This window comes from Hylaeus anthracinus, unplaced genomic scaffold (assembly GCF_026225885.1).
Source record: "Hylaeus anthracinus isolate JK02 unplaced genomic scaffold, UHH_iyHylAnth1.0_haploid 3, whole genome shotgun sequence".
NCBI classification, from domain to species: Eukaryota; Metazoa; Arthropoda; class Insecta; order Hymenoptera; family Colletidae; genus Hylaeus; species Hylaeus anthracinus.
Window position 1 is genome coordinate 5,538,715 of NW_026535284.1, and position 13,699 is coordinate 5,552,413.

The 13,699-nt window shown below is 31.9% G+C and overlaps 2 protein-coding genes across 3 annotated transcripts; both read right to left on the bottom strand.

Annotated features, from left to right (window-relative positions):
* Window positions 1-270: 270 nt before the first annotated feature.
* On the bottom strand, window positions 271-7,685 carry LOC128893659 (electron transfer flavoprotein-ubiquinone oxidoreductase, mitochondrial). The gene is made up of 8 exons (XM_054154790.1): window positions 7,532-7,685; window positions 5,835-5,942; window positions 5,096-5,444; window positions 4,706-5,012; window positions 4,394-4,635; window positions 3,934-4,328; window positions 3,643-3,864; window positions 271-984 (listed from the first exon to the last, which is right to left on the bottom strand). Exons 1-8 carry the CDS (start codon window positions 7,563-7,565, stop codon window positions 821-823), a joined length of 1,821 nt encoding a protein of 606 aa, XP_054010765.1. The 5' UTR covers window positions 7,566-7,685; the 3' UTR covers window positions 271-820.
* Window positions 7,686-8,264: 579 nt separating this feature from the next.
* LOC128893665 (antichymotrypsin-2-like) lies at window positions 8,265-11,334 on the bottom strand. 2 transcript variants are annotated; one of them, XM_054154805.1, is made up of 8 exons: window positions 11,153-11,334; window positions 10,596-10,714; window positions 10,000-10,179; window positions 9,720-9,930; window positions 9,424-9,638; window positions 9,170-9,349; window positions 8,955-9,090; window positions 8,265-8,890 (listed from the first exon to the last, which is right to left on the bottom strand). In XM_054154805.1, exons 1-8 carry the CDS (start codon window positions 11,172-11,174, stop codon window positions 8,733-8,735), a joined length of 1,221 nt encoding a protein of 406 aa, XP_054010780.1. In that variant the 5' UTR covers window positions 11,175-11,334; the 3' UTR covers window positions 8,265-8,732. The 2 variants fall into 2 exon arrangements, with proteins under 2 accessions (XP_054010780.1, XP_054010779.1); XM_054154804.1 differs by lacking the exon at window positions 11,153-11,334 and adding an exon at window positions 10,811-10,997.
* Window positions 11,335-13,699: the final 2,365 nt, after the last annotated feature.

A 13,699-nucleotide genomic window follows, 5' to 3' on the forward strand; every position in this document is an offset into this window, starting at 1 on the left:
AACATTAATCTTTCAATCTACTTCACTAAAACAATTGTTATTGTAACAGACGACAAATTTTTTAAACTAATTTTATTGGTATATAGTTAAAAACATATACATATATAAAGTAACACATATGCATACAGGCAATAATATAATGGCAGTGAACGAAGGTAATTACCTAATGATATTAACAATCTATTTAAAAAGGAAGACCAATAACAAATTCAATATTTTGATTTACCTTTAAATTCATGACTCGTTTATGAATTTTTGCAAATAATGAAAATTTTGCAAAAAAAGTATTCTGTATTTTAAGTTTTGCATATAATAAAAATTGCAAAATAAATATATTCTATATTTGTATACTATAAAATATCTTTTTCACGAGTAAAGATATATTCCTCATAATTGCCAGAGTTAACATAGGCTTACTGTACATTCTTTGCAAAGTGAAGTTATTCATTCCTTTAAATAACCATCATAAATTGTTCATAATTTTCACGCAACAGTTACATAGATTATTTATAAATTCAATAATGAATCATATATAAAAATATGAAAAATTCCAATTATCAATATTTTTATCTCGACAGCATAGATTATTTATAAATTCAATAACAAATCATATATAAAAATATTACAAATTCCAATTAGTATTATTTATACCTATTCGCAGCACCAATTCGAGTGTATATTTTCTTGTATAATATTTTACAATAGAAAAATAGTTTCAATCTTACTACATCTTTCACTCAACAGATACATATTTCAATTATTGTAAAAAAATATAATTTGCATATGTATAACGTTATAGAAACCAGTTTCCAAACAAAATTTACATTCCATTGTAAGCTGGGCCACCTCCACCTTCTGGAACAACCCAGTTGATATTTTGACTTGGATCCTTTATATCACATGTTTTACAATGAATGCAGTTTTGGGCATTAATTTGCAATCTCTCCCCAGATCCTGATTCAAGCGGTACGAATTCATAAACACCTGAAATAAATAACAGATAATTGAAATATATTTCTCACTTTTCCTTTTAGAAACATTTGTTTAGTTTTTTGAAGTTTTTCTGAATTTGTTTGTTTATTACAGATTTCTTTATAAAGAGGGCCTTACAGGTTCTCCTTTAATACATGTGTACCTATAATTGAACAAATTTGTCTCAATCTTTGTAAAAAGCATACAAACATTATGGAGAAGAAAGGGTCTGGATTTATATTAGCATCCTTGGAATTAATTTCTAAGAGAAATTGTACTTTGATGCGATTTGATGGTCCAGGAGTATTTTAAGCATCATAGACTATCATGGAATGACTTTCGATTATGCTACAATTACATTATTGAAATCAATTGTTCCTAAAATTTACTTTACCCAAATATATATGTTCCTTTTAATCTGATAATATTTATTCTAACTGACAATGCAAAGAACACTATTTTCCAACATTTTCTAGTATCAAATCAGATTAAAAGGAATTACATATTATTACATATTACAAACATTATCAGATTAACATGAAAATACATATTTGCGATCTGATAATATTTATTCTAACTGATAATGTAAGAAATACAATATTCCAACATCTTCTGACATCAATTTTGCTCAAAATGGCATTCCTAAAGAATCCTAACTTCTTCAATTCCTTTTTTTTAATTGTCTCAAGTACTTTGTTAATCTGAAATGGACAAGTATCGCACAAAGGATGCCTGTGTCTGTTGAGATAATGGGGGATGAAAGATTCTGCAGCGAGGTTGTTAAATTGGTGAGCTGAGATCGGTCGAGGGTAGTCTAGCCATGAGGGGTGTCAGGATGGTTCAAGTTCAAGGACACATCGGTCGATAAACCCAGACGAGATTCGTAGAGGGAGAGGAAAAGGAGGAAAAAATAGGAGGGGTGGAGATGGGAGCTGTGTGAGGGGGGATGTAGAGGCGAGGGTGGGCGGAGCAAGGGGAGATGGGGGGGGGGGGAGAACTCTTCTAATATAAATGTAGAAAAGCAAAGTTGCCCAAAACCCAAATGTCCTTAAATATAAAGAAGACTTTATGACTTATTTTATTTATTATTACAGTGTACAGGGACCTATTCTCTTAGAAATAGATAATAAGTCTATACTTTTGTATAAGCTTGTACAATATATATTATTTTAACTTTAATCTCTAATTTTTCTGTTAATTTTTTAACAGAATTGTGGTTCAGTTGGTAGAATCGCCCTATATATGATGCTCTTATGGCAATGGCTGCTGCAATAGGATTTTATTCCTCGCATGACTATTTGTTAATTCCCACCAGTCACTTTTAATCAGGCAACATTCATTGACAAAATGGATACGATACTATAAAAAGAGTTGAATTCTGCAAATATCTAGGTATTACAATTGACTTCCGTCTTAAATGGGACAAACACATTTAGTACTAGATAAATGAGACAAAATATTTAATATTTATATTCGCTAAATTGTCCAAAGTAAAGCCACAAAAAAGAATAATAACAGTCTATATGTAGACTGTTCAATGATACTTGGAACTACGGAATAACAGCTTGGGGTAGTCCATACAATAACATCCTAACTCTACTGCAAATTTTTCAAAATAAATTTCTTAAAATGGTAAGGAAGGAATCCAAAGATTTAAGTTCGTCATTATATAAGTTTAACGATTCCAATTTAGGGGAGAAGTCTGGTTTAGCAGGTCTAAAAAGTCGACTTTTATTTCTTTTTGCTTAAGAATCTTCCTAACCACGTGGAGAATGCTTTCACAAAGTTATAGCATCAAATTCAACCTTGAAATATATATTATAAATATAATATTCTCTTAGAAATCGATAATAAGTCTATACTTTTGTATAAGCTTGTACAATACATATTATTTTAACTTTAATCTCTAATTTTCCTGGTATAATATACATATATAAATATATAGGTAAAACTGAAAATGGACTAGCTGGTCCAGCACAGAAGCATCTGACAAAAAATATCAGAGGAAAACATTGTTTGGTTTTCAAAGAGGCATACTGTGATAGACAAAATAATTATTTCGAAGTCAATTTTTAAGGAGATTTCAAAGTCATGAATGTTTTTTTTAATGGAATGGTATACTTGCAATATTGTATTCTTGTAGCTGATCAAAAGGCAAATTTAAATATGTTAGGTATAAATATTAATTGCTATATTGTAGTCTTGTAGCTGATCAAAAGGCAAATTCAAACATGTATAATATGTTATCTAAGTATAAATATTAATTGCTTTATTGTTTAAGAAGATTTTGTTTCTAACTGTTTGGCCTACGACTAACTGTTAGTCATAGACTATCGAGTAGCGAAGTCCAACATGTTATGATCTGTGTTAAGTCTGAGCTTGAACACATTTTTCTTGACAAGATGTTAATAGGTCAAACTCATGCGCAACTATTTAAATAATCAATTGCATAAGTCGTTATAAGAAATTACGTACTATACGCATGGATGAGTCTTGCAGATTATTGTCTAGCCCTTTTTGTTCCACAAATACAAAGTGGCTAAAATTCTATCTTTTAATCCATTTAAAAACACTTGGATACATAAACATTATACAAATTACTCTTTATTAACACCAGAAATAGTGTTTCATTGAAATCGTAGAATTAAATGAAGGAAATTTATTACTCACCGGCAGGACAGAATCGACCTTCCGGACCAGCAAATTCCTTTAAATTTCTTGTAACTGGGATTGTATCGTCAGCTAATGTAAGATGTGGAGGCTGATCTGCTTCGTGATTTGTCCCTGTGAGAGCCACAGAGGATAACAAATCAAAGGACACTTCGTTATCAGGTTTTGGATACTCTATCGGTGTGCATTCAGATGCCTGTTTTAATCTTTTGTAATCTGGACCTGAAAACATTATTTGTAATAAGAAACAGAGTTTCATTTTTCACTTAATGTTTTTAAACGATAACTTACCACCATGAGATAAAGTCCAAGGCTCCCTTCCCCCAAGTAACATAGAAAAACCAGAATACAGCAATCCTCCGTAAACACCAAGGCTCGTATGGAAGCTTGGCCTCATGTTTCTCACAGCTTTCAATTCCTTATAAATCCAACTATTCTTTACTTTATCTGTATAAGTCTTTGGTTCTATGCCTTTCGTAGACGAAGGATTAGTCTCTGAGTCAATTATGGCCTCAACAGCACTCTCCGCTGCAAGCATGCCACTCTTCATAGCATTGTGCGTTCCTTTAATTTTGGGAACGTTGAGAAACCCTGCTGTGCAACCGATAAGACATCCACCAGGAAATTGAAGTTTAGGAATGGATTGAAAGCCCCCTTCTACTAAAGCTCTTGCGCCATACGCTACTCTAAAATATCAATTCAGAATTTAAAACGAAAACATAGAAAGAGATAGAAAAAATTAATAATTTACCTGCTTCCTCCTTCAAGAACAGGCCTAATACTGGGATGTTGTTTGAATCTTTGAAACTCCTTAAATGGGTGTAAGTAAGGATTAGAATAATCCAATCCAATAACAAAACCTATGGCGATAAGTGGTGTGTCTTCATTGAGATGATACAAGAAAGAACCACCGTAAGTGTTCTTATTCAATGGCCAACCAATTGTATGCTCAACCGTGCCAGGCATGTGCTTCTTCGGATCAATTTCCCAGATCTAATACCAAAAGAATCTATTAAGAATCCATTAACCAAAGGATACAACTTGAATTACTCGTATCGGTCACCTCCTTTAATCCTATGCCATAAGTCTGGGGTTCGCAGTCCTTTCGAAGGTCTAGTTTCTTCGAAATCTGTTTCGTGAGATGTCCATGACAACCTTCAGCAAAGATTGTGCACTTTGCATGGAGTTCCATTCCTCGTTCAAAGTTGTCCTTCGGAGAACCATCCTTGGCGATGCCAACATCATTCGTGGCTATTCCTTTCACGGAACCATCTTCGTGGTAGAGAACTTCAGCTGCAGCGTATCCAGGATACAGCTCAACCCCTGCTGCTTCGGCTTGCTCTCCAAGCCAAGCTACAACATGGCCCAATCTGTAGAAAATAATAACTAGAAAAGAGATATCCTTAGAGATTTATCGATACAATTAACTTTGCCATCATTGCAATTTATTTACCTGACTACATAGTTTCCATGATTGTACATCGGCATTCCTTTCATAATTGGTATCGTTATCCTGCCCTTTTCAGTGAGAAATGCAAATTTGTCTTTGGTAACAGGAGTTTTTAGTGGTGCACCCAGTTCCTTCCAATTTGGGAACAGTTCGTTTAGAGCAATTGGATCTATACAAGCTCCGCTGAGGATGTGACCTCCCATTGTCGAAGCCTTCTCAACAAGTGTAACTCGAAGCTCTTTTCCATAGGTCTCTGCTAGCTTTCGTGCTTGAATCGCTGCTGATAGTCCAGCTGGACCACCTCCAACGATCAAGATGTCTGTTTCATCTACATATCGTTCCATGTTTATATCTGTAGGACATGTTCAACAGTCTATATGAATGAAAACAATGAGGATTTCTTATTTTGATTTGTTTTAATATTGGGTTGTCCAGAGAAGGGAAATTATTAAGAGGAATTGCAAAATCTTTCTCAATCATTTATGCAATTCAAAGATTCCATTGTTCTAGAATTACTCAGACTTTCGACATCAAAACTTTTCGACGTGACTTTTTATATCGATCAACGAATTATCTCAATTAGATCTAGGTATGTTTACATCCATATTTATATGAAACTGACAAAAATTAATTCATAGACATATTCTAATATATTAACAGACATTCCAATACTAACTATTAAAAATGAGGACAGTCTTTCCTGGCAACTCAATACTTATAAATTAATTTCACCGAAAAATACCTTTCCATCTCGAATCTGTTTCTCTGGGTACAACCGTGTAATGCGTTGTAATTTTTGGAAATTTTTCTTGCGAATAGGCTCTTTGGAAAATCCATTGCCATCTCTGTACTGCCAAAAGATGTAAATGTGGTTAAAATACAAACAATTAAATTACTTTTCCAAGATATTTTCTTAATCGATGTATATGTTTCTATAAATAAACAGAAATAATTAAATTAATTATTCATAGTTTTGGAATATTTACATACTTAGATGTTATGAATATAAAATCCTATATAATGAATTTAATATGATGAATTTAAAATGTAAATATGTTGATTATCTTATATGTAACACAGGTGAACTTTGCTCTCACAACATATTTATATATACATATACACACATCTTATGCATGAAAAATATAACTTTGTTTTGAGGGTAGAAGGTTCAGTTATGATGTAACATTTCTCAAATAACATTTATGCTAATACAAGTAATTTTCATATATGTGTATTTATACATATACAGCCTCTACCAAAAGTTTCCACACTGTGATTTTATCATATTATTCAGATAAAGTTTACTTGCTAAAAAAAAAGGACTAGACTGATCTTCCAAGAAGTGGTCGACCATGTAAAACCTCCATTAGGATCAATTGCATCATCAAAATCCTTTCTAGCTTCTGAAAGTGATGTTAATGTTAGTAGTAGAATGGTAGTAGGAACACTGAATGATATTGGACTTTTTGAATGCATTGGAGTCATAAAACCAAGCATCACTAAAAATAACAGGAGATATTGTTTAACATTTGTAGTACAATACAGACATTGAACAGTTAATGATTGATCAAAGATACTATCTCCCAATTAACGTGGATTTGAATTACTTTCCAAGGCCAACTGGAAAAAGAAAGAATTGACCTTTATCAGTTCTAAACCTAACAGTCAACGAATAGTTTTGCTTTGCTTCTCAACAATTTATTTAGCATAATAACGATAACATTGCAAGTGTTTATCATGTTCGTAATTCTATACTGAAATTATTATTTGTATTTAGACACAATTATTGACAAGGTATGTTGCATTCAACATTTTTTTTGATCGACTCGATCTTTGGTGACTTCTCAAAGCTAAAAGATTTTTTTTTGATAGCTTCATTCTCTCACGAGATAGTGAACAATTCCTTTTTAAACAAAACTCCCTATATAAATATATCATGAGAGCAAAGTCCACCTGTGTTATATATATTATGAGATAATGCAACATCTTTACGTTTTAAATTCATTATAGAACTACATTCATAAAATCTAAACATACAAATATCCCAAAAGAATAATAATTCATTAAACTATTTATGTTTATTTATAGAAACATAAATCTATTAAGCAAATACCTTGAAAAAGTAGCTTAAATTTTCGAATCAAGTATATACATCTCAGATAACGTTTACAAAATTGAATAACAAAACAATTTAATCCAATAGTAGTTAAATACAAAGTACATAAATGAATGTAAAATGTTATGTGTATAAGTAACATGACCATTAATTAATTAAAAAAAAAAATTTGATATCGTCTTCATTTCAATAATACACGAATGACCTATAATTAAATATGTTAAACAGTTTGCGATGATATTGTTAATTTTAAAAATTCTATATCAATATAATAAGAAATTTCAAATTATGTTGAGTACTTTAAGTGTTATCAACGATCTTACGACTATTCGATGTGTAAAATATCGCTCGAACCATAACTTTACGTCACTTCACGTCAACAATGAACCACTGTGAACCACACAGTAGTTTTACAGTAGCGAAACTTTTGTTGGAATCTTTGACGTTCCAGTCTTTGTATTTTCAGGTTAGAGTCAGGTCCAAGCCAATCAAGTGGCTTCCAATAGCGCCCCGTCCCTAACATGTATCTAAAATAAAGTAATTTACTGTAATTCTGTCAATTGAAATTGTCATTGAGCACAAATTTACTAAGAAATTAACAAATAGCTCCATCATTTCATTAAACCAGACTTTGGCTTAAAACGTGAGAGTTTTTACAAAAATGTTGTAACTGTGGTCTTGTAGTTTGTATGTACTGTACTGTTCAGTGCTATCTCAGACCAGTGCAGTAACAGTAAAATTGGCGCCCTTAGCCGCCTCAATGAAAAATTGAATTATAAATGAAAATTGGAAATACTTCTTAGCATGTAATAATATTAATTGTGTGGATAAATTATAACATAGGGATAGGGGTTGAAATAATTTTACAGACAAAAGACATTTTTTATAACTAAAAAAATTGTTTCCCTGGTTTTGGCTTCAACCGTTGCTTTGGGATCATATACTATTTCTTATAGCTACAGAACTGAGCGCTCAGCTTTCTTCGACGCGCATGTGCAAGACCAGTGATAAGACTAGGACTTCATACTAGACTACTGATAAAAATACAAGTTTCCATTTCTTACAAATCTGAATTATATTTTTCATAAAACACATTTTTGTATGATTATCGCAATACAAAGATTTGAAACATATAAACATTAATACTGAAAGTAAACGTAACTGTAGAAACATTTTTTCCATAGGTACAATGTTCACAGTTTGAAAAGAATGTGTAGACATATATTATTTTCGTATATTTATAAATATTATAAATAGACTGCGGATATTTACGCAAAATAAAATCTTTGCAAACGTACCTACAAGAATTGAACCTAAATAGGAATTTATTTTACTCTACAAATATTATAATATGAACTTTACTTTCAATATATATTTTATATTGTTGTTTACTGTGTGCATTTTGTAGTTTCTTGTACGTTCAAATTTCCTACAAATGCATACAAATCCGCAATCTAATTATAAGAATAAAAAATTATATTTTGATTAAATAATTATGCGTCGACTTCGTTTGTAGATAGACATTCAAAGCTCGTCTTTCTTAGAATTACTTCCTATATCTTTCACACTTCCAATAAAAAGTGGTATGTTGTGTGGTTTATATTCGATTAGAAACATAAAAGGTCGATTGACCATAAACTGTTCTGGCATGTCGATCATCCGTCTAAGTCTCATTTGCACCGCTGAAATGAAATATACAAGTAATACACACTGAACATTTTTTGCTTTCACTAACAGTAAACGCACCTGTTGCAGCTGCAGCTTCTGTACCTTCTTCGTTAACTGTTATCACTGCTTTATGCAAAACCTTGCCGACCTTTAATGGTATGCTTGAAATACTGCTGAAATTTGCATTGTCTTCGAAAATGCGGTTCAAGCCAAGCTATAATGGATAATTAATTAATGTATAATTCAAAGATGATTTTCTTAAAGATTCAATACGTCTGATAAATTTTGAATACCTTCCGTAAAGTATTCTCTAAGTCTACCATGAATTCTATCTTGAATCTTGGAAGATACAATTCGACATCAGTGTTCGATTTATTTGCGTTTGCAATTACTTCCCATGAGAAATTATTCTCTACATTTGCAAGTCCATCTATCTCGTTTGGTAATATTATCGTCATTACAATATCTTCATTCTGTAAAATATATTAGGTTATTGAGTATATGTATACGAAGTTTGATAAAAACAGATTTATATGCGTAAGCGTACCATATATGGAATTTCTATAAACTTTGAGTCCAACGTTTGTATTTCACCATAATTATACTTAGATTTAATAAACATTGTCGGCACAAATCTTTTATCAGTTTTGGTCACATGGAATGTTTTGCTTTGCGTGTTCTTCACGTCAAATTTGTGCAACCAATAACCATTAAAATAAATTGCATTTACCAGTACCAACTTCATATATTCGTCAAAATCATCTATGTAAAATATCATTATTATTATTATTACAGTTGTTATAATTCTCTCTTCTCTTCTCATATGTTATAAAAATAATTCACCTGAAGACACAAGGTTATATATTTTATTATTTGTTGCTTTTTCAACCCATGCATTGATTTTCTCCGCTGCATCTATATTATGTTTGAAATCCAATTTCGAAATTGAAGATTTATAAACATCTGAACCTACCGCCAAAAATTCTGCTAGCAATTCAAATCCATCCTGAATGTACATCGCATTTGCTATGTACAATTCTACATTTTTCAGCTCCTTGTAAATATACGAATCACTTGTAATTTTAATTTAACTTTGGTTTTAATCTACTGTCGGTAATCTTACTTTTAAATTAGCAAGTAAAGATGAATATTCTTCGCTTATAGAATCTCTGCTGCTATGAAAAAGCCCATGAGATAATTCATCCAAAGTTTCAGACTTCGCTCCATGCGAAAGCAGAGACAATATCATGTGGACACTTAATGGCGAAGTAACAATATTTCCTTCGCTGGTAACGCATAATTCCTGAAACAGGTTGAATAAGTTGATATTAGGCTTGATATTAGCCTAATCAAGTATGTTTTGCCATCATTGCAGATGGTTTCTTCAGAGATCCAAGAATGCACTGATATTAATGTGTCGTTTAGAACCCATAGGAACTAATTGTATGGCTGATGAAGCCTCGGATAGTATTAAACAAAAAGCATCATGCTGTGAAAGCTACAAATGTCTTAGAAGGTGAATAGTTTATCTTGTAGTGAATGCAATATTGTTTTTTTTTATATTTAGCTATTTATGATCCCACTAATCATGTATAGGATTATTAGTGAATCTAGAATATTATATTCATTTGCTTTCTACGATTAGTTTACTATAAATAATATTTGTTCATTAGAATTCCTGATCTAGATATGTATGATTTATAAGAAACATTTACTCACTTTATGAAAAGTTTGTGTAAATCTGCTGCAAGCGGCAGACAAATCTTTGTAAACATTTTTGCTGTTTGAAGCCATATTAATGGACTGCACTGATGCAAGCACAACAAACGTATTTAAAACTGTAATATAAAATAGGAATTTATACATTCAAATAACACAGAGATTGAAAATCATATTATAACATAAATGTTTCATATCATATGACAAATTATCACCTGTCAACGATGCAAAGTGCATTGTTATTTCCATAAACTATAAATACTCTGAACAAACTACTAACAGTAACTAGTAATTACTGTTACAAGTATAGTTACTAATTATTCTTATTTCGATTATTATACTTTTATTATTAAGCTAAATGAAAACATTAGAATATCTCTGCGCAGCATTTTATGTTTGCATTCACTGAGCAATGTATGAGTTTTCTAAAATGCTACGTCGGAATCATCTGTATACATTTAGGTATTTTGTCATGTGTATATGTATTAGTTTTTCAAGTGACACTTGCGGAAACAGGTTAGGTTCGACTGTCAAAAAATAAAAAATGGACCACTTACGTGTCAAAAATAAATTAATCATCAAAATGTAAAATAAAAGCGCAGAATGTCGTTTAACTTTAAATTTACATTTAATAAATTCGTTGCTTCACTTTTTAGGGTTGGAATTTTGGCGACTTTTCTATGAGATTTCACGAGTATGACATTCGCACTGATTCACACCCAAAGGAACATGTTTACATGTTTACATTATCAAGAAAATGGGAATTACGACAATTGATTGTAAAATATCAAACTACATATTCAAAGACTAATATTCAATCAGTAATTAATATTTAAATACATAAAATCTTTATTAATTAATTGGAATTATATTATAGTACGTGTTACATATAATTTTAATTCATAAGGATTTAAATATAATTCAATAAATTTTTCGCCTAATATTCAACCAATATTATATTTAAATAAATATTATATTAAAAATTTTTTATATTAAAGTGCTAATATTAGTTTATTATTTATTGCATTTGTATTTTAGTATACATCATTTCTTCATATATATTCATATTTTTTACTCTTTTCTGCATATTCATATAATACCACATTGTAATTATCATAATTCAGCTTCTAATTGTTAATTTGTAAACTACTAATTGGCCGATTTTAAATTTTTTAAAAATCGAAAAATGTGGCGTTATCTCTCGGTGGACTGACCAAGTTTGTCGTGAAATAGTTTCCGCATTGCGCCACTAGATGGCGCCACCAAAATGAAAATTCAAAACATAAATTCTTTACTTTTCTCTGCATATAAATGTAATTTTACATCAGAATTATCGTAATTCAACATCCAATTGTCGACTAGTAAACTACTAATTGTCTGATATTGAATTTTTAGAAAAATCGAAAAGTGTGGCGCCATCTAGCGGCGCAAGATTGGAACTATTTCACGACAAACTTAGGCGCTTCGCCGAGAGATGGCGCCACATGTTTTTGTCTTTTTTTTTAAACTTAATATCAGTCAATTATTAGTGTACAAATAAACAATCAGAAGTTGAATTATGATAATTACGATAATTTTAGAGGTTTGATATCTACCTTCGGGTAGTAATCGATAATTTTTAAATCACTTCTCAATTGATTAATGAGATAACCATGATAAAAATACTCATTAATCGATCAATTGTTAATTATAAATTAGATCAGTAATTATAAACTACACTTGCAGTTTGTAATTAGACATTCATAATTATTAGATTGCAGATGTCTATGCGAACACACACTTTCTATGCACTTATGAATACATGTATGTATTCATAATGTATTATCATTATCATCTTAACTCATCAATCGTTACGACCATAATCACAGCCATTGACATCTGTTTGCACATCGCATATGTTATGCATATATGTTTATTATGTGTTTATTATATCAGTATACTCTATGCATCACTTGCTTGTATATTTTGCATATTTTTCCTGCACCCTAGTAATCGTTCACTGAAAGGTTGCTCCAGTCTTTACTAGATTCAGATATACAAGATCGCCAAACATAAATTAAACGAACGTATATGTAACCAAAAATTGCGTTTCCTTACCTCAATCACGTATTGGGTAACTATAGCGATCAGCCCGATGATTGAGTGGGCCTGTGTCGATAAGATAGAGCTATTCTGCTGGTAAGGGTATGTAAGGTAGAGTACTGTGTCGACAAGGTAGAGCACTCTGGTGCTAAGAGTCTATAGGGTAAAATATGCTAGTAGCTTTGGACTGATTGAAATGGAATACCCTGTATACAGGGTGTCCCAAAAATGTTGGAGTTCCTTGAAAAGGATGGTTCGGGAGGTGATTTGAAATAACTTTTTCCTTTGCGAAAATGTCGGATGGAGCTTCGTTAAGTAGATATTAACAAAAAAACCCGATCAATCAGAGCGCGCGCATACCGTTGAGCGGCCGCGGTAGCGAAGACTACGAGCTAGGCGGCCGCGTCAATGTCCTTCGTGCGCGTCGAGTCACTTTATTCGGGTATTAGCGCAGCCGCCTAGCGTGTAGCCTTCGCTAGTACGGCCGCTCCAACGGTATGTGCGCGCTCTGATTGATCAAGGTTTTTTGTTAATATCTGCTTAACGAAGCCTCGAACAACATTTTCGCAAAGCAAAAAGTTCTTTCAAATCACCTCCCGAACCACCTCTTTCAAGGAACTTCAACATTTTTGGGACACCCTGTATTTGGCGACAGGAATTCACGTCAGTTGATCAAGAACACTATTCAATCGATAATTACTTTCAAACATAGTGATCGATTGTCAGGCCTATCTGTCCCTACAGAAGCATACAGTTATATATACAAACATATATATAACTTGTATACTTGTATAAGTGTGTGAATGTGTAGCTATGTTACAGAGTATAAGAGTTTCTGCTAAAAGATAATAGTTGTATAATCTGCTACAAATTTTGTGACGTGAAAATTCCAAAGTTTCATCTCTGTAAAAGTACTCTGCGCTCCTATAGTGTTCTCCTGTTTTCTGAATCCTCTCACTCCTACTCTTCATTACTTCTCTCTCTCTCTCTCTCTCTCTCTCTCTCTCTCTCTCTCTCTCTCT